At 47.0% G+C, this 20,962-nt stretch overlaps 1 protein-coding gene across 1 annotated transcript in view; it reads left to right on the forward strand.

The window, feature by feature from the left end:
• The first annotated feature begins 1,011 nt into the window (after nt 1–1,011).
• ATP8B2 (ATPase phospholipid transporting 8B2) overlaps nt 1,012–20,962 on the forward strand; it is a 32,073-nt gene continuing 12,122 nt past the window's right edge. Inside the window, 22 exon segments of the mRNA XM_070951459.1 lie at nt 1,012–1,060; nt 2,096–2,163; nt 5,049–5,107; nt 6,476–6,589; nt 8,335–8,433; nt 8,555–8,616; nt 9,367–9,439; nt 9,547–9,617; nt 10,240–10,319; nt 11,017–11,175; nt 12,479–12,567; nt 13,759–13,955; nt 17,028–17,239; nt 17,385–17,428; nt 17,992–18,157; nt 19,033–19,079; nt 19,082–19,123; nt 19,125–19,224; nt 20,244–20,311; nt 20,313–20,360; nt 20,489–20,571; nt 20,573–20,636. Coding sequence (XP_070807560.1) covers nt 2,133–2,163; nt 5,049–5,107; nt 6,476–6,589; nt 8,335–8,433; nt 8,555–8,616; nt 9,367–9,439; nt 9,547–9,617; nt 10,240–10,319; nt 11,017–11,175; nt 12,479–12,567; nt 13,759–13,955; nt 17,028–17,239; nt 17,385–17,428; nt 17,992–18,157; nt 19,033–19,079; nt 19,082–19,123; nt 19,125–19,224; nt 20,244–20,311; nt 20,313–20,360; nt 20,489–20,571; nt 20,573–20,636 — 1,908 coding nt within the window. The 5' untranslated portion in view covers nt 1,012–1,060; nt 2,096–2,132.

Raw genomic sequence — 20,962 nt, forward strand, 5'->3', positions numbered from 1 at the left:
TTTCTTTCTTCCTTCCTTCCCTCCCTCCCTCCTTCCCTGCCTGCTTCTCTCTTTCTTTCTCTCTCTCTCTCTCTCTTTCTTTCTTTCTTCCTTCCTTAGTTTCTTTCCTTCCTCCTTCCCTCCCTCCCTGCTCCCTATTTTCCTTCCTTCCCCCCTCCTTCCCTGCTTGCCTTTCTTTCTTTCTTTCTTTCTTTCCTCCCCTCCCTCCCTCCTTCCCTCTCTCCCCCCTCTCTATTTTCCTTCCTTCCTTCCTTATTCCCTCCCTCCTTCCCTGCTTCTTTCTTTCTTTCTTTTTCTTTCTTTCTTTCTTTCTTTCTTTCTTTCTTTTTCTTTCTTTCTTTCTTTCTTTATTTCTTTCTTTCTTTCTTTCTTTCTTTCTTTCTTTCTTTCTTTCTTCTTCCTCCCTTCCTTCCTTCCTTCCTTCCTTCCTTCCTTCCTCCTTCCTCTCTATTTTCCTTCCTTCCTTCCTTCCTTCCTTCCTTCCTTCCTTCCTTCCTCCCTTCCTTCTTCCCTCCCTCCTTCCCTGCTTGCTAGGGGTACTACACCTCCCATCATCCCCACCCACCCCCTTCTTCCTCCTCTCCTGCCATCCTTGTTTCTCAAATCAGGTCTCTGAGCCAGCTGGGCTCACTCCACAGCTTAGGGATAAACAAACCATGGTTTGTTGCGTCGCAAAAGCGAACCCGGATCAAGGAGGGGCCATTTCCCGGGCTTCACTGGGACAAGCACTTAACTCCTTTTTCGATCCCCGGCTGCAATCTTAAAGTGTTTTGGTTGTTGTGTTTGCCTTTTTTGTGTGTCGTGTCGCACCTCTAGCCGGATGGGGGAAAAAAAAAGTAACCACAATGTTTTTTTGCAAGGGGTGTCACAGCGAAAGGGAAACGTTGTGCGGTTGTCGCAAGGGGGAACGTGGGGTGGGGGGCACAGGAGAAGGAGAACCTTGTCCCCGTTTAATCTCTCCCGGCGTTGTCGCTCGCCACAATCACAACAACTCTGCACAGGTTGGTGTGTCTGGCACCTCCTCGAACCCGCGTCTCGACGGACCCAAACAGAACGACAGGTTTCGCGCCTTTTGTTTTATTCGTTTGCCGCAATTGTGTGTTTTCGTTTCAGAAAGAGGAATCTTAGGTGCAGTTTGTGGGTTTTTGTGTGTGCGTCATTCTCTCTCTCTCTTTTTTTTTTTAAAAAAAAACAACAAAACAGCTTTTTCTCCATCCATTTCGCTGAAAATGTCTTTTCTTTTAAGCCGTTAGGCTCCCAACCTCCTCAAGGCCGAGGATCGAAATGCTGGCTTGATTTACTACCGTTGGCCTCGTTCACACAAGCCCTGGTTTGATCGTGGTTTAATAGAATAACCATATCACTGCTTCTTATAACCAACCACGAGTTACTGGGGAGTAACAGCCATCCAACACCGTAGCCGGTTTTTCACAAATCTCTTGTTAAAATTGATCGCGTTGTTATTCCTTGTGGCAAGGAGTTCCGCAGCTTAGCTCAATGTCGTTTGAAGGAATCTTTGCTTTTATGTCACCCAGAACGCTTCAATTTTACTTGGGTTCAATATTTGGAGAGAGAGGGACAAATTTTTTCTACTCAATCCCTACTAGGCTTCATTTATACTTCTGACCCGAGGCTGAAATGTTTTAAAATAACGTGGAAATTAAAATTATTCTGATATTTAGCACTGGATTTTTTTTTTTTCATCACCTGGTTGTGTACTATATCTCTAAACAGACCTCTGGTTAACCAGGTTGGGTATAATAAACCTAGTTGGCCTTAACCTGGGTTAATGGGACATTTTTCCTTTTCTTCGTTTGCATCTGGGTTTGTTAGCTCTTCTTTTGTTTCCTTGTTTTTAAATGTTTTTTTTTTCCCTCGGTTTGTAAACGGCTCAGAGTCGCTGCGAGTTGGGCAGCCTGTAAATTTCATAAATTATGAATATTAATATTAATATTCACGTGTTTTGGGGAATCTGTCCAGCCTGGTTAGTTTCTGAATGGACAGGATTGTGGGAATACGAGAACAGGCTAAGATTTAATAACCAGGTTTAGCATGCTGGTTGGTTATTTTTTTTTCCTCCTTTTCCCCGTTTCAGCATCTCTTATGGGCCTGAAAGCTGACCAGCAAATGCCATGGAATTTTGTGCTAAGAAAAACCCCACAGGTAAGACCACCCCCCCCACCCCCCGCTTCTATCTGGGAGGAAACAAGGTTAAGGTAGACTGTGCTTAGCCGAGAAGCTTGGCGGGAGAGAGAATCCGAGGCCCTAGCATGCAATTGCTGTGGGAAAGTGTGAAACCAAGAGGCAGTTTTGTCTAGTAGTTAAGTTACTAGGTTAAAAAGTGGGAGAGGGGGAATTCTAGTCCTGCCTTAGAAAATGGATTGGATCACTTTGGACCAATCACCAGGAGACGGTGAGTTCTAGTCCCACCTTTGGCATGAAAGCCGGCTGGGTGACTTTGAGCCAATCACCAGGAGACGATGAGTTCTAGTCCCGCCTTAGGCAGGAAAGCCAACTGGGTGACTTTGAGCCAATCACCAGGAGACTGTGAGTTCTAGTCCCGCCTTAGGCATGAAAGCCGGCTGGGTGACTTTGAGCCAATGACCAGGAGACTGGGAGTTCTAGTTCCGCCTTAGGCATGAAAGTCAGCTGGGTGACTTTGAGCCAATCACCAGGAGGCTGGGAGTTCTAGTCCCACCTTTGGCATGAAAGCCGGCTGGGTGACTTTGAGCCAATTACCAGGAGGCTGGGAGTTCTAGTCATACCTTTGGCATGAAAACCAGCTGGGTGACTTTGAGCCAATCACCAGGAGGCTGGGAGTTCTAGTCCCGCTTTAGGCACGAAAGCCGGCTGGGTGACTTTGGGCTAATAGTCCCTCTCTCTCAACCCAGCCCACCTCCCAGGTTTGCCTGGGATGGGGTTGGACTAGAAGACCTCCCAGGCCCCTTCCAGCCCTCGGATCCGGTGCTCTATTTCCCCGACCCAGCCGTCCATCCCGCAAGGGAAGAACAGAATGCAAAAATCCTTAAGAAGGAGGGAGAATTTTAATTTGACTTTATTATTATTATTTTTTTGCTGATCCATCAGCATTTTGCTGATTCCTTTTCTGAGGAAGGGTCTGCAAAGGGGAAGCAACCCACAAAAGACCCCCCCCCACCTCCGCCCCCCCCCCGTTCCCCATCAAGCGGTCGTCTTGGTGACGCCATCCTTCCCCCTGATTGGTTGCTGTGCGGCAGTGGGAGGTGCTCTCCCCCTCCCCTTCTCCCTCAATGTCAGAGTAGACTTTCTCTTCTGCAGCTGGTCGAGGGGGGGAGGAGAGAAAAGGGACTCCCCGAGACCATCTATCCATCCGGGGGAGAGACAGTGAGAGAGAGAGACCCCCCCTTGGCCGTAACCATGACGATCCCCAAAGAGATGCCAGAGAAATGGCCCTGGGTCGCCGTGGCGACCACGGATGCCCGCAACCAGCAGCTTTGGGGGACAGGTAGGGGGGGGTCGGCTGCCCCGGGGCAAAGCGGAGAGGGGGGGGGTCTCCTTGGAAAAACGGGGTGGGGGGATCTCGTGCCAAGCCAGCTGTCCTAGCTTTTGTCCTGCAAGGGTCTCTCCAGGGAGGGTGGACTTGCTGCGGCACTCTTCACACATTACCTTCATCTTCCCCCCGGCTTCCCCCCCTCCCCCTCCCCTCCCCTCCCCCTCCCCACACTTCCCTTGCATTAGGGAGAGGTGGGGAGGGGATGAGCCTGGTTTTTCCTGCAACCCCCCCACCCCAAGAAAAGCAAATTCTTTCCACCTTTCTTAAAAGTGACCTTGTGTACAGCTGCCGGAGAGAGGCATCGTCTCTGTTATAGAATTCGGGATTGGTCTTTCTTTCTTTCTTTCTTTCTTTCTTTCTTTCTTTCTTTCTTTCTTTCTTTCTTTCTTTCTTTCTTTCTTTCTTTCTTTCTTTCTTTCTCTCTCTCTCTCTCTCTCTCTTTCTTTCTTCCTTCCCTTTTCTGTCCTTTCTTTCTTTCTTTCTTTCTTTCTTCCCTTTTCCTTCCTTCCTTTCTTTTTCTTTCTCCTGCTTCTCCTTTTTCCTTCTCTTTTTTTTCTTCTCCTTTTTTCTTCCTCTGCTCCTCCTTCCTCCTCCTTCCTTCCTCCTCCAGTTTCTCCTTCTTCCTCCTCCTCCTCCTCCTCCTCCTCCTCCTCCTCCTCTTCTTCTTCTTCTTCTTCTTCTTCTTCTTCTTCTTCTTCTTCTTCTTCTTCTTCTTCTTCTTCTTCTTCTTCTTCCTCCTCCTCCTCCTCCTCTTCCTCCTCCTTTTACTCCTCCTTCCCTCTTCTCCTTCTATTATTATTATTATTATTATTATTATTATTATTATTATTATTAGTTAATCTTTAGTGAGATTCACAGCCTTTGAGGCTGGTTAATAGCTCAGCAGCTCGAGTCCCAACCAAGGACCTAGGAACTGTTAAGGTTATTATTATTATTATTATTATTATTATTATTATTATTATTATTATTATTATTATTAATCTTTAGTGAGATTCACAGCCTTTGAGGCTGGTTAATAGCTCAGCAGCTCGAGTCCCAACCAAGGACCTAGGAACTGTTAAGGTTATTATTATTATTATTATTATTATTATTATTATTATTATTATTATTATTATTATTATTATTAATCTTTAGTGAGATTCACAGCCTTTGAGGCTGGTTAATAGCTCAGCAGCTCGAGTCCTAACCAAGGACCTAGGAACTGTTAAGGTTATTATTATCATCATCATCATCTCTTCCTCTTCCTTCTCCTCCTCCTCCTCTTCCTTTCATTCATTCATTCTTTGGGGTGTATGGAGGGGGGGCTTTGCAAAGCCAGGGACCAACAGCTGCCCACCTCCTCACCCAGCCCGGCCGGCTCCATCAGTAACTCTCGAATCCGCTCCCGTGGGTCTCTGACTCGAACTCACACCGATTGAAATCCCAGATGAAAGGGGGGGGGCAGGGAAGTAACCCTGTTTTTTTTTGTCGATTGTCGGGGTTCAGCCCTGCTAACCCAGATCAATTTCTCTTCCAGAGGAAGAACGGCGAGTGAAGGCCAATTCTCGAGAATACAACGAAAAATTTCAGTACGCGGTGAGTGGCAGCCGAAAATTGCGCGCAAAAAAACCCCCAAAAACCTTTGGCACCCACGCCGTTCTCTTCTGCGTGGCCGAAACAGGGGGACTCTCTTCGAACTCCCTGAAAATAAGACCGGGTCTTATATTAATTTTTGCTCCAAAAGACGCATTAGGGCTTATTTTCTGGTTAGGTCTTATTTTGGGGGAAAATACGGTACTAAATGCATCCATCTGGCTGACAATCTTAACCGGGGCTTATTTTTGGGGTAGGGTTTATATTACGAGCATCCTGAAAAGTCATGCTAGGGCTTATTTTCTGGTTGGGTCCTATTTTTGGGGAAACAGGGTATATTATTTATTATTTATTATTTATTTATTTATTAAGAATTGTCCTAAAAATGCGAGTTCCAGGTATAGTTATAGAAGAGGCGATAGACATCACGATCTCCGGAACGTTAAAATAAAACATTTTAAACTTTTAAACGTTCCGGAGATCGTGATGTCTATCGCCTCTTCTATTATTTATTTATTTATGTATTTATTTATTTTATTTTATTTTATTATTATTTTATTTTATTTTATTTTATTTTATTTTATTTTATTTTATTTTATTTTATTTTATTTTATTTTATTTTATTATTTTATTTTATTTATATACCGCCCTTCTCCCGAAGGACTCAGGGCGGTGAACAGCCATAATAAAAACAATGTACAAAAACAGAATTTAAAAGCAGATTAAAATAATTAAATCATAGGCCGAATTTAAAACTCTCATTTTAAAACCAATTTTTAAAACCCCATTAAAACCAAATTATAATCATTTATCCCATCAGAGCAGCTTGCTGGAATAACGGGGCCTTCAGTGCACGACGGAAGACGCGGATTTATATTTATATTTGTATTTATATTTATATTTATATTTATATTTATATTTATATTTATATTTATATTTATATTTATATTTATATTTATATTTATATTTATATTTATATTATTTAGCAAAGTCTTACACACCCACTCCCTGGCCAAAATGCAGGACCCAGCCGAAAACTGCGGGACGCTAATGCAGGAAGTCCCCGACATACAACCATTCATTTAGCGACCGTTTGGCGTTACAGTGGCACTTGGACAAAAAAAAAACCTTTATTTTTTTCCCCCCTCTCTTTATAGAATTCTTTCTTCTTTATTGGCCAAGTGCGATTGGACACCCCAAGGAATTTATCTTCGGTGCCTAAGCTCTCATTGTCCACCAAAGCTACCCGCGATCCAATCGTGATCGTAGTCAGCATAAAAAATACATTTATATTTTTCCTTTTTGGGGGTTGTTGCTTTTTTTATATATATATATATATATATATATATTTTCTCTCCTGCTTCTCCCCAGAGTAACTGCATCAAGACGTCGAAATACAACGTGATCACTTTCCTGCCCATCAACCTGTTTGAACAGTTCCAGGAAGTCGCAAATACGTATTTTTTCTTCCTCCTCATTCTCCAGGTGAGATTTTTTTTTTCCTGGGGTGGGGGGGGTGAGGTGGGGTTTGGAAATCTGGGGGTTCGCCAGTGTTGCGATTCAGCCGGTTCGGTCTGGTTCGGGCCGGTTCGGGCCGGTTCAGGAAAAACCAATAGTTAACTTGCTGCTGGCCCCGCCTCTTCCAGGAGTTCCCATTGTGCCCCATTTTGGCTCCCAGGTAAGTGTAGGGAGGCCTCCTAGGCCCAAAATGGGGCGCGTGGGGGGGGCGTTCCCCCCCCCGCGGCCCATTTTTGCTCCCAGGATGCTTCAGGGAGGCCTCCGATTCGCCCTTTTTCTCCCGTGGGGTGCTTCCCGCTTTGGCCCGGATGCCAAGTGGGGGGAGTCACGGAAAACCCACATTTTTGGCACAGTTCAGTCCGCCACCTCCACCCGCCACAAATGAAATTTTTTAAAAAATCCTGAAAGTATCGTGCTTTCATTGACGGATATTCCTTTTCTTGCTTTCTCGTTTTGTTTTGTTTTTCGTTTTTCCTTCTGTGTTTTGCTGTTGTTATTTTTTTTCTCTCTCTCTCTCTCTCTCCAAGGTTTTTGCTTTGAGGTTCTCTCCTTCCTTTTTCTTATATTTTTCTTCCTTCCTTCCTTTTCTTTCTAGCTTCTCTCTTTCCTTTTACCCCTCTTTTCCTCTTTCTCTTTCCTTCTTTTCCTCCTTCTTCCCTCCCTCTCTCTATCCCTCCCTCCCTTTTTTCTTTCCTCCTCCCCTTCCTTCCTCCTCCTTTCCTTCCTTCTTTCCCTCCTTCCTTCCTTCTTTCCTCCCTCCCTCCTGTCTCATTCCTCCTTCTGCCTTCCTCTTCTTACTTTCTTCCCCCTTTCTTCTTTCCTTCTTCCCTCCCTACATCTCACCCTCCCTTCTTTTCTCCTTCCTCCCTCCCTCCCTCTCTTCTTACCTTCCTCTCTTCCTCCCTCCCACCCTTCTTTTCTCCTTCCTCCCTCTCTACATCCTTTCTTCCTTCCTTTCTTTCTTTCTTTCCTCCTCCCTTTCTTTCCTTCTTTTCCTCCTTCCTTCCTTCTTTCCTCCCCCCTCCCTCCTGTCTCATTCCTGCCTTCCTCTCTTCTTTCTTTCGTCCCCTTTTCTTCTTTCCTTATTCCCGCCTACATCCCACCCTCCCTTCTTTTCTCCTTCCTTCCTCCCTATATCCCTTTTTTCTTTCTTTCCTCCTCCCCTTCCTTCTTTCTTTCTTTTCCTCCTTCCTTCTTTCCTCTCTTCTTTCTTTTCTCCTTCTTTCTTCTTTCCTTCTTCCCTCCCTACATCCTGCCCACCCTTCTTTTCTCGTTCCTCCCTTCCTCCCTCCCACCCTTCTTTTCTCCTCCCTCCCTCCCTACATCCTTTCTTTCTTTCTTTCCTCCTCCCCTTCTTTCCTTCTTTTCTTCCTTCCTTCCTCTCTCCCTTCCTTCTTTCTTTTCTCCTTCTTTCTTCTTTCCTTCTTCCCTCCCTACATCCTGCCCACCCTTCTTTTCTCCTCCCTCCCTCCCTCCCTCCCTTCCCTCTTTCTTCTTTCCCTCCTCCCCTTTCTTTTTTCCTTCCTCCTTTCCTTCATTGGTTCCTTCCTCCCTCCCTCTCTCCATCTGTCGCTTCTCTTTTCCGTCCGTGGGTTCAGTTCCTCTAATCTCATCCTTCCCGGGATGTTGTCCCTGCCCTGGTCCTTGAGCCCTGCCCCCAGGCCAGGGGTCCAAATGAATAAACTGCCCCCTCTCGGATTTCCCTCCCCCAGCTGATCCCCCAGATCTCCTCGCTCTCTTGGTTCACCACCATCGTGCCTTTAGTCCTCGTGCTGACCATCACGGCCGTCAAGGATGCCACCGACGACTACGTGAGTAAAAGTGGGGGCGCACTTTTGAGGGGCAGGGGTGTGTGAATTGGGCGAGGAGGAGGAGGGGGGAGGGGGTCTCGGGTTCGAATCCTGGCTTTGACACGGGACTTTCCGCCCACAGTTTCGTCACAAGAGCGATAAGCAGGTGAACAGCAGGCATTCCCAAGTGCTCATCAACGGGATGTGAGTACGATTTGTGTGTGTGTGAAGATGTTTTGGAGGGGATGCAAGAAGTCCTCGACTTCCAACCGTCCGTTTAGTGACCGTTTGACGTTTCAACGGCACTGAAAAAAAAACCTAGGGCCGTTTTTCACTCTTACGATCGCCGCAGCATCACGAGATCAAAATTCAGACGCTTGGCGACCGACTCGTACTTACGACGTTGCCGCATTCCGGTGGGGGGGAATGGGGGCTCACGTGATGCTCCCTTTTGCGACCTTCCGACAATTCAAGTCAAGGGAAAGAAATCCGATTCGTTTAACGACCGCATTGTTAAACTTTAAACCGCGGCAGCGGTTCCCTTAACAACCGGGGCAAGACAGCTTCGTAAAACGAGCCAAAACTCACTTCGCGTCTGTCTCGCTTAGCAACAGAAATGATTTGGGGCTCGATTGGGGTGGTAAGTCGAGGACTACCTGTTTTTTTTTTTAAATAAACCGTTGGGGGAAAAAAAGTTTCAAAAATTCTCCACCAAAAGGCTAAATTTGCCATTCTTCATCCCAAACCTCCTGCCGTTCCTCGTGGCTCCTTGGCGTTCGGAGGTAGACTGCACTGAAGTGTGGAGGCTCTGCAGGCTCACGTGGAGGAGATTTGAAAACCCAAAGCGAAAATCAGGCTGATTTTTATCCTCCTAAATGTTTTATTCCTTTTTTTAAAAAAAAAAATTCCTTCCCGTCTTTTCTTTTCCTTTCGGTCTCCCGTTCTCGCTGCCAGCCTTCAGAAGGAGCAATGGATGAATGTCCGCGTTGGTGATATCATAAAATTAGAAAATAACCAGTTTGTTGCGGTAAGTCTGTGTGTCGTGGACGGTGGACGAAAGCACAGAAGCTGCCAGAAAATCAAGATTTGATTTTTTTTTTTTTAAATTGATCTTTTCTCCCTGCCCAAATCCAGGCTGATCTGCTTCTGTTGTCCAGCAGCGAGCCTCACGGACTTTGCTACATCGAGACGGCCGAGCTGGACGGGTGAGTGTTATGCCAGCTGTGCCCGCTCTTTTAAAGCAACATCTCTGAAACTTGGTGACTTTCAGATATGCGGATTTCAACTCCCAGAATCCCCCAGTTTCCGAGACTTGGGGATGTGGACTTCAACTCCCAGAATTCTCCAGTTTCTGAAAATTGGCGGCTTTGAGTTCTGTGAACTTCAACTCCCAGAACCCCCCCAGTTTCTGAGACTTGGGGATGTTAAGACCTATGGACTTCAACTCCCAGAATCCCCCAGTTTCTGAAAATTGGCAGCTTTAGGTTCTGTGAACTTCAACTCCCAGAATCCCCCAGTTTCTGAGATTTGGGGATGTTAAGACCTATGAACTTCAACTCCCAGAATCCCCCAGTTTCTGAAAATTGGTGGCTTTGAGTTCTGTGAACTTCAGCTCCCAGAATTCCCCCAGTTTCTGAAACACAGACTTCAATTCCCAGAATCCCCCTCTTGTTGAAACTTGTCACTTTAAGACCCGCTGGGGAATTCTGGGAGTTGACGTCCACAGTTCTTAAACTTTCCAAGTTTAAGAGAAAGAATACTTTAAAGAAACCCTTTGGAGACCCTCTTCTCTCTTCCTGGCTGTGATTAAACTAATTTTCTCCTCAGGGAGAGCAATATGAAAGTCCGACAGGCGATCCCGGTGACGTCCGAGCTGACTGACACCAACAACCTCGCGCACTTTGATGGTAAAATTCATTCTCGTTATTATATTTAGCGACCCTCCCAATCCACTCCTTAGCAGCTTCCTAAGTTGCATGCTCTTTTGATATATACATATATCTCCAACAAGAGTTCAGCACTGAGGCAGTCCTCACTTAACGTCCGCTCATTCAGAGTCTGTTCAAGCTTGTGACTGGGCTAAAGTGCCACTTAATGACCGGTCTTCAAAGTTCTGTCCGTCCCCAGTGCTGTGATTGAGATTTGTGACTTTCCCCTGCCGAGTCAATTTCAATGGGGAAGCTTGCGGGAAGTCGAAAGTCATGGCCAGCGGTGGGTTTTACATATTTAACCGCTGGTTCACCGCACGCTTGCACGCTCGCTTCGCGCAGACGTGTGCCTTTCATGCCTGCGCCCAGCCTTCCACCCATGCGCCTGGCCTCGAAAACGTGGCTAAATAGGACGCCATTATGTGAGGGTCGCCGCTACCAATTCGCCCGAACCGGCTGAATGCCACCTCTGGTCGTGGTCACATGAGATCCTCCCTTAATGACCTGTGCGGTCCTCACTGAACAATGCCACAACTGCCATCCTTAAAGGGCGCAGCCACACGATGTTATGTTTCGCAACCGCACCCCTTAGCGACGGAAATCCCAGTCCCAACGACCTTCGTTAAACGAGGACTACCCATAACTGATCTCCTCGGCAATTTTTTTTTAATTTCAGGAGAGGTGATTTGCGAACCCCCTAACAATAAACTCGACAAATTCAGCGGGACTCTGTACTGGAAAGACAACAAATATCCCCTCAGCAATCAAAACATGTTGTTGCGAGGTTGTGTCCTTCGTAATACGGAGTGGTGCTTTGGCCTGGTCATCTTTGCAGGTATGCAGGGCGCCCCGTGCATTTTCCGAATTGGGATGTGAGATGTGGCAGAAAATAGATGGACGTTAATCTGAATATCAGGGACTGAACTGGGAAAAAAAAGGGGGATAAAATTATGGGGAAATTATGGAGAAATTCTGAATCGTCTTTACCAAATCCAAGTACTGTTAGTTCTCGGCTTACGGCCAGTTGTTTAGGGACCGTTCGAAATGACAGCAAAAAAGGCGACTTACAACCAGTCCTCGCACTTACGACCATTGCAGCGTTTCCCCCCCCCCCAAGGTCACATGATCAAAATTCAGACTTTTGGTGACTGACTCGTATTTAGGACGGTGGCAGCATCCCAGGGGATTCGCTTAACAACGGTGTACCTCACTTAACGGCTACTTGGCATTTTGCGTGTGTTTACGTCGGTCCTGGAGTCGCAACATGATTGCGACTTTCCCAGCTGGCTTCCGACAAGCAAAGTCATCGGAGGAAGCCGGGTTCGCTTAACGACTGCCTGATTCGTTTAACAACTGCAGTGATCGCTAAAGAACACCCCCTCCGAAAAAAAGCATAAAATCGGGCGTGCTTAGGCGCAAAAATTGTGGCCGTAAATTGAGGATTACCTGTAAATGTTTTCCTTGGCTTTAAGTCATTTTTCGGGGGTGGTGTAGGGTCTCCTGTTTGGGCGTGGGGGAAAGGGGGTGTCAGCACTTCAAACTACATTCGTTCCAGTGCTGACATAAGGAGGAGAAGAGGGGGCAGCTGGCAAGAGGACACTTGACTTTTCACCTACTTATTTTCCCTGAAGATAATATCCCCTAGGAGATGAGATGGGAGGGGGGACATTCCTGGGAGCTGAAGTAGTAGATATGGGGAGAGTGATTTGGGAAGAGGACCCATGAGACGCAGAGAATTGGGGAACGGAAAGGGAAGGTTTGGGGTCAGGAAGTCAGTGTTGGCTTCGACATAATCGGGGACAAATTGTCGTGCTTAATAAATGAAAGATTTCATCAAAGACTATCTGTTTGGAAAATGCAATTTATTTGAGACGACATCGAAACCTGAAAGGGGATTGGACTAGATGACCTACAAGATCCCTTCCGACTCTGTTAATCTATCTATGTCTTATTCGCAGTGCTGTTTCTTTGCAAAATCTTTTGAACATTAATTTGACCCTTCTGCCCAGAATCGTTGCGTTACCAGACGGGCGTCCGATAAATTCAAGAAATAACGAAATAATAAAAATAAATTCAAAATTGGGAGAGGCAAAAATTTTACTTTGCCAAAGGATTTTCCGGTTTTCTTCCTTCGGCAGGGCCGGACACTAAATTAATGCAAAACAGTGGCCGCACGAAATTCAAGAGGACTAGCATCGACCGTTTGATGAACACTTTGGTGCTTTGGGTAAGCCCCTCCCGCTCTGTGCCCGTGTTTCGAATCCAGTGCTCTTTTGGGGACGCAGAGACTGCCTTTTCCCAGCTCTGGGGCATGGGGTAGACACCGGATGCTCTTTTAGTTTTCCGGATGACAAAGAGAGAATTTTCTGGGAACGCTCCACCAGGGGGGCAGTCAAGCCCTTGTCCCGCTCTGCAAGGTGGTCGTCCCGGAGAATGTAGGAAAGCGGATATTTACTGGAGTTCATTCATTTCTTTCCATCTCAACCCCGGGGAAATTAGTTCTGTTCTTCACCACCGTTCTGGATTATTCAAAACTGCCCAACGGCAGTGCCCGAGTGGACCTGAGTTTTAATCCAGGATCTCTTGAAATTGACCGCTTGAAATGTGGAATTGACCACATGTGGATGAAAAGGGACTTTCTGTAGGTGAGGACAAAGAGGGATGCCATGCAGCTTCTCCCTTTCTACTCCTTTGTCCAAAAGGGAAGTATTGAAATTGATATGCTGCAATGTGGAATTGACCACATGTGGATGAAAAGGGCCAGGAGATAGAGAGGACCTCAGGTAGTGGGGACAAAGAGGGACGCCATCCCGCTTTTCCCAGTCTGCTCCTTTATCAAAACGGAGCTGTTGAAATTGACATCCTGAATTGGGGAATTGACCACATGTGAATGAAAAGGGCCAGGAGAAAAAAAAGGACCTCATGTAGGTGGGCACAAGGAGGGATGCCATCCAGCGGCTTCTTCCTTTCTGCTCCTTTGTCCAAAGGGAAGTATTGAAATTGACCACTTTGAAATGGGGAATTGACCACATGTGGATGAAAAAAGATAAGAGAGGATCTCATGTGGTTGGGGACAAAGAGGGACGCCATCCCGCTTCTCCTTTTCTGGAGTTTTGAGCCCCAAACGGAGCTGTTGAAATTGACATCCTCAAAATGTGGAAATTGACCACGTGTGGACGAAAACGGACAGAAAAAATAGAGGGGAGTTCACGTAGTAAGGGGACAAAGAGGAACGCGGTCTTGCGGCTTCTTCCTTTCTGCTCCTTTGTCCCAAACTGAGCTGTCTGAAATCGACATCCTCAAATGTGGAATTGACCGCATCTCAATAAAAAGGGACAGGAGATAAGAGGGGCACCGCCCTGCTTCTCCCTTCTCTCCTCCCTTTGTCCAAACCGAACTGTGGCCTTCCCATCGGCAGATTTTCGGGTTCCTGGTCTGCATGGGGGTGATCCTGGCCATCGGCAACTCCATTTGGGAATACGAAGTCGGCGTCTGCTTCCAGATTTACTTGCCGTGGGACAAAGTGGTGGACAACGCCTTCTTGTCGGGGTTCCTGGCCTTCTGGTCTTACATCATCATCCTCAACACCGTCGTTCCCATCTCTCTCTATGTCAGGTGAGTCTCCTTTTTTTTTTTTTCCTTTTGAGCTGAATTTTTCCTTCCCTTCCCTTCCCCTTTCTTCCCCTCCATCTTTCCCCTTCCTTTCCTCCCCTCTCCTTCCCTCCCTTTCCTTAATTCCTCTTTCCTTTCCTTTCTTCTATTTCCTTTCCTTTCCTTTCCTTTCCTTTCCTTTCCTTTCCTTTCCTTTCCTTTCCTTTCCTTTCCTTTCCTTTCCTTTCCTCCCCTCTCTCCTCCCCTCCCTTTCCTTGAATTCCTCTTTCTTTTCTTTTCTTCTATCTTCCTTTCCTTTCCTTTCCTTCTCCTCCCCTCTCTCCTCCCTCCCTTTCCTTAATTCCTCTTTCCTTTCCTTTCTCTATCTTCCTTTCCTTTCCTTTCCTTTCCTTTCCTTCCTTTCCTTTCCTTTCCTCCCCTCTCTCCTCCCTCCCTTTCCTTAATTCCTCTTTCCTTTCTTCTATCTTCCTTTCCTTTCCTTTCCTCCCCCTCTCTCCTCCCTCCCCTTTCCTTAATTCTTCTTTCCTTTCCTTTCTTCTACCCTTCCTTTCCTTTCCTTTCCTTTCCTTTCCTTTCCTTTCCTTTCCTTTCCTTTCCTTTCCTTTCCTCCCCCTCTCCTCCTCCCTCCCTTTCCTTAATTCCTCTTTCCTTTCCTTTCTTCTATCTTCCTTTCCTTTCTTCCCCTCCATCTTTCCCCTTCCTTTCCTCCCCTCTCTCTTCCCTCCCTTTCCTTAATTCCTCTTTCCTTTCCTTTCCTTTCCTTTCCTTTCCTTTCCTTTCCCTTTCCTTTCCTTTCCTTTCCTTTCCTTTCCTCCCCTCTCTCCTCCCTCCCTTTCCTTAATTCCTCTTTCCTTTCCTTTCTTCTATCTTCCTTTCCTTTCTTCCCCTCCATCTTTCCCCTTCCTTTCCTCCCCTCTCTCTTCCCTCCCTTTCCTTAATTCCTCTTTCCTTTCCTTTCCTTTCCTTTCCTTTCCTTTCCTTTCCTTTCCTTTCCTTTCCTTTCCTTTCCTTTCCTTTCCTTTCCTTTCCTTTCCTCTCCTTCTCCTCTCCTTTCCTCTCCTCCCCTCTCTCCTCCCTCCCTTTCTTTAATTCCTCTTTCCTTTCCTTTCCTTTCCTTTCCTTTCCTTTCCTTCCCTTCCCTTCCCTTCCCTTCCTTCCCTTCCCTTCCCTCTTCTTGCCTCCTCATCTCTTCTAATTTCTCTCCTCTCCTCTTTTCTTTCCTCCCTTTCTTTCTTTCTTTTTTTTTAAAAAACCTTTTTCTTTTGGTTTTTCCTGCATGACTGTTTCTTTCTCGCTCCGTAGCCCCCAGGTAAGAGGTCTCCCTTCCCGTGTTTTTCCAAGCTCTGGGTGGGAACCGAATCTCCCTTTGATGTTGGCTTGTGGCATTTCCTGCCTCCCTCCCCCAACCCCCCCTCCCCTGCCAAGGCCCTAGGAAAATCAGAGCCCCGTGACAACCCCCCCCCCCCATTCCTCCAGCTCCCTTTGTTCCTCCTCGGGCTATTCTTTTATGGATTGCTCATTTCCTGTGGACTCACTCAAGCAGACCCCCCCCCTGGAAAAAGAAATAAAGAGGCCCCTGGAGCGTATCAGCCAAAGGAAGAGAGCCTCCAGAGGTTGGAGCAGTCCTTCTTAGAACCCAAGGGGCCTGAGGCTGAAGGGGCAAACAGAAAACCCATCTCTTTCTGTCTCTTATCTATCTATCTATCCTCCATTATTTCTCTCTGTTCCTCTATCATCTGTCTGTCTATCTATATCATCTTTCTGTCTGTTTATCCATCTATCTATATCTATCCATCCATCCATCCATCTCTCTGTCATCTGTATATCTGTCTATCCATCCACCCACCCACCCATCTTCTATCTATCTATCTATCTATCTATCTATCTATCTATCTATCTAATCTATCTATCTATCATCTATCTATCTCTATCCATCCATCCATCTCTCTGTCATCTGTATATCTGTCCATCCATCCACCCACCCATCCACCCATCCATCTTCTCTCTATCATCCATCCATCTATCTATCATCCATCCATCCATCCATCCATCCATCTATCTATCTATCTATCTATCTATCTATCTATCTATCTATCTATCTATCTATCTATCTATCTCTATCAACTGTATATCTGTCCATCCACCCACCCACTCACCCATCCCATCCATCCTTCTATCCATCCATCCATCCATCCATCCATCCATCCATCCATCCATCCATCCATCCATCATCTCTATCTATCTATCTATCTATCTATCTATCTATCTATCTATCTATCTATCTATCTATTTATCTATCTCTGTCCATCCATCCATCTATCCACCCACCCATCCATCCATCCGTCACCCGTCCATCTATATATTCATCCATCCATCCATCCATCCATTATCTATATCTATCTGTCTGTCTGTTGGTCTATCTATCATCCATCTATCTATCTGTCCATCCATCCATCCATCTACCTACCCATCCATCCATCCATCCATCCATCCATCCATCCATCCATCTTTCTATCTGTCATCCGTCCATCCATCCATCCATCCATCTATCTATCTATATCTATCCATCCATCCCATCCATCCATCCATCATCCACTCATCCATCCATCCATCCATCCAACTATCTATCTATCTATCTATCTATCTATCTATCTATCTATCTATCTATCTAGCTATCTATCTGTCTATCTATCTATATCCATCCATCCCATCCATCCCATCCATCCATCCATCCATCCATCCCATCCATCCATCCATCTCTCTCTCTCTATCTATTGGATTTCAACTCCCGTGAGGCTTGCCCAGCAAGGGTTTATGGGAGCTGTAATCCAAAAGCATACAGTTTTTAAAGCTGAATTTTAAATCTGTGGTACTTTATATATCGTTTTAATGTTGGATAGGGTGTATTTTTATCCAACGACTGTAAGCTGCGAGGGGGGGGGGTGGCATAGAAAGTCAATAAACAGATAAAAATAAATTAAATAAATGGAAAAAAGAGAGAAATTGGGCCTCTTTCGGTGGGCGAAGGCCCATGGGCTTCGGGGTTCCCAACCACCCCTTTTCTCTCTCTGGCAGCGTGGAGGTGATCCGTCTGGGCCACAGCTACTTCATCAACTGGGACAAGAAAATGTATTGCGCGAAAAACGTTGCACCGCCAGCCGAGGCCCGGACCACGACGCTAAACGAGGAGTTAGGCCAGGTGGAATATATATTTTCGGACAAAACGGGGACCCTCACCCAGAACATCATGGTCTTCAGCAAATGCTCCATCAACGGACGCAGCTACGGTGAGGCTTCCCCCCCTCCGGCGTCTTTTGTTCTATAATTCTGGGCGAATTACGGTCATAAGTTGAGGACTGCCTCTATTTGGAAGGATTGACGGCTTGCTTCCTCCTCTCGCCCAATTCTGAGTCTTGGTTTTTTTTTTCGTAGGAGATGCACTGGATGATCTTGGATACAAGGCTGAGCTTGGAAAGGTAATACGCCGGCAGTTTGGTCTAGTGGTTAAGCACCATGCTTAGAAACAGGAGGCTGGGAGTTCTAGTCTAGTGACAAATTTGAACTGAATTTGTATTTGTATTTGTATTTGTATTTATTGAATTTGTATACCGCCCCTACTCCCGAAGGACTCAGGGCGGTGAACAGCCATAAAAATAAAACATGAAAGTACAAAATTTAAAATAGAGATAAAACAAATTAAATAAATTTGGCTGAACCATATTTAAAACCCCAATAATTTAAAACCAAATTTAAAATTCCCATTTAAAAGCGGAGAAGTTTAGGTCAGGCCGGCTTGCTGGAATAGGAACATCTTAAGCGTGCGACGGAAGGTACGCAGATCCGGAATCCTCCATATCTCGGGGGGGGAGCTCGTTCCAGAATTGAAATTATGGGGGTCCCCTGACCTGCACTTTGGGGTTCTTGCCTTATCAACCTCCTTCCCCAGTTTATAGCTGGTGCATTTTCTGCTGTTTGCACATTCCAAGCTGGTTCTAACTCCCTATTCCTCCTCCTCCCCCCTTTCCCCCCCCTCCCCAAGAAAACGGATCCAGTGGATTTTTCCTTCAACTCGCTGGCCGATCCCACGTTTACCTTCTGGGACACCGGACTTTTGGAAGCGGTCAAGCTGGGTGACCTTCACGTCCATGAGTTTTTCCGGCTCCTCTCCCTGTGCCACACCGTCATGTCTGAAGAAAAGTGCCCAGGTTAGGAAGGGGAAATGGAAGCTGAAGTTTGAAAGACTGAGAAACAAAAGAAGTTTGGGAAATGAGGGATTGTGTTGGGGAATCTGTCTGGAAGTAGTCATATATTCTTTCTTTTCTTTTCTTTTCTTTATTTCTTTCTTTCCTTTCTTTCTGTCTTTCTTCCTCCCTCCCTCCCTCCCTTCCTTCCCTTCTCCTTCTTTCTTCCTCCCTCCCTCCCTTTTTTCCCTCCTTCCTTTCCTTCTTCTTCTTTCTTTCCTCCCCCTTCCTTTTTTTCTCCCTCCCCTCCCTCCCATCTCTTCTCATTCTTTCTTCCCCTTCCTTTTTTCCTTCCCTCCTTCCTCCATCCCTTCCTTCCTTTCCTTCCTTCCTTCTCCTCAATCCCATCTTCCTTCCTCCCTCCCAATATCCTCCCTCTTTCCTTCCTTCCTTCCTTTCTTCCATCCCTCCATCTCTTCTCCTTCTTTCTTTCCTCCTTCCCTCCCTTTTTTCCTCCCTCCCTCCCTCCCTTTCCTTCCTTCCTTCTCCTCATTCCCATCTTCTTTCCTCCCTCCCTCCCAATACCCTCCCTCTTTTCTTCCTTCCTTCCCTCCATCTCTACTCCTTTCTTTCCTCCCTCCCTCCCTTTTTTCCTTCCTTTCCTTCCTTCTCATTCCCATCTTCCTCCCTCCCTCCCTCCCTCCCTCTCTCCTTCCTTCCTTCCCTCCATCACTTCTCCTTCTTTCTTCCCTCCCTCCCTCCCTTCCTTCTCCTGAATCCCATCTTCCTTCGTCCCTCTGTCCCTCCCTCTCTCCTTCCTTCCCTCCATCTCTTCTCCTTCTTTCTTTCCTCCCTCCCTCCTTCCCTCCTTTCCTCCCTCCCTTCCTTCCCCTTTACAGGAGAATTGTACTACAAAGCCCAGTCTCCTGATGAGGGGAGCCTTAGTGACCGCCGCCCCGCAATTTTGGCTTTGTCTTCCGTGGACGCACCCCCGAAAACGATCACAGTGCAAGAACTGGGGCGGCCCGTCACTTACCAACTCCTGGCCATTTTGGACTTCAACAACGTGCGGAAACGAATGTCGGTCATTGGTGAGGAAGGGGAGGCGGTGGCCAGGAGGTCACGGTGGCCCTGGGAAGCTTGACTACCTTGCAGGGCTGTTGTGGGAGAGAACTGGTGGGGTAGAACCTGATTATGAGTAAATAAATTTTATATCTCCCTTTGTAAACCCTTCTTTCCTTCCTTCCTTCCTTCTTTCCTTCCCTCCTTCTTTCTTTTTCCCTCCTTCTTTTCCTTTCCCTCCCCTCTACTTTGCCCCCTCCCCTTCACCTCTCTTCCTCCTTCCCTCCCTCCCTCTTTTCTTTCTTCTATCCTTCTTCTTTCCCTTCCTCCCTCCTTCTCATTGCCTTTTCCTTCCTTCCTTCCTTCTTCTTTTTCCCTCCTTCTTCCCTTTCCTTTCCTTCCCCCTCTACTTTGCCCCTCCCCTCTCCCCCCTTTTTCTTTCTTCTATCCTTCCTTCCCTTCCTCCCTCCTTCTCATTGCCTTTTCCTCCCTCCCTCCCTCCTGCCTTCCTTCTTAAATTTTTTCCTCTCCTTCCTTCCTCTCCCTCCCTCCCTCTTTTCTTTCTTCTTTCCTTCTTCTTTCCCTCCTTCCCTCCTTATTGCCTTTTCCTTCCTTCCTTCCTTCCTATTTTTCTTCTTTTTTCCCTCCTTCTTCCTTTCCTTTCCTTTCCCTCCCCTCTGCTTTGCCCCCTCCCCTTCACCTCCTTCTCCCTTCCTTCTTCCTCCCTCCCTCCCTCTTTTCTTTCTTCTTTCCTTCTTCTTTCCCTCCCTCCCTCCTTCTCATTGCCTTTTCCTTCCTTCCTTCCTTCCTTCCTTCCTTCCTTCCTTCCTTCCTTCCTTCCTTCCTTCCTTCCTTCTTTTTTCCCTCCTTCTTCCTTTCCTTTCCTTTCCCTTCCCCCCCACTCTACTTTGCCCCTCCCCTCTCCCCCTCCTTCTCCCTTCCCTCCCTCCTCCCTCCCTCCCTTTTTCTTTCTTCTATCCTTCTTCCTTCCCTTCCTCCCTCCTTCTCCTTGCCTTTTCTTCCCTCCCTCCTTTCCCCCCGCCCCCAGTGAGGAATCCCGAGGGGCAGATCCGCCTTTACTCCAAGGGGGCCGACATCATCCTGATGGAGCGGCTTTTTCCCTGGCAACCAAGAACTACACAACGTCACCACCGACCATCTCAACGTAGGTGACTCACAACCTCGGGGCGTGTCCCTATTTGTGCGGGTGCCAGTATGGCTAAACACTACGTAAGGGTGCCAGCGATGGCGAGGGAGCCTCTCTTCCCACCCTCCATTTCTTCCTGTCCTTAGGAATACGCGGGCGAGGGTCTCCGGACGTTGGTCTTGGCCTATCGGGACCTGGAAGAGAAATATTTCGCCGGCTGGGCTGAGCGGCCTGGAGGCAGCCTCGCTTAACAACGAGGGTCGCGAAGAGAGGATCGCTCGGCTTTACGAGGAGGTGGAAAACGACCTGGTGGTGGGTGCTGAGACCCTCCCCCTCCCCCCCCTTTTTTTCTTTTATTTCAGGCGTCCCCCCCCCCCTTCCCCTCCCGGTCCTTCGACCCCCCTTTTTCCCATCTCGCCCCGTCGCTCTTTTGAATTTCTTTTCATTTAATCTCTTTAAACAAAGAGATTTCCCCAATCTGGTGGGAATCCAGTGCAGCTTTTCCTCGATTTACGGCCGCAACTGAGCCCCAGATTTCAGTCACTAAGCAAGACGGGTTGTGGAGTGTGCTCGGCCCCGTTTTTATGGGCTTGCCTGCCACGGTCGTTAAGGGGAGCTCT

Source organism: Pituophis catenifer, unplaced genomic scaffold (assembly GCF_029215685.1).
Source record: "Pituophis catenifer annectens isolate HBS135680 unplaced genomic scaffold, rPitCat1.0.hap2 SCAF_10, whole genome shotgun sequence".
Lineage (NCBI taxonomy): Eukaryota > Metazoa > Chordata > Lepidosauria > Squamata > Colubridae > Pituophis > Pituophis catenifer.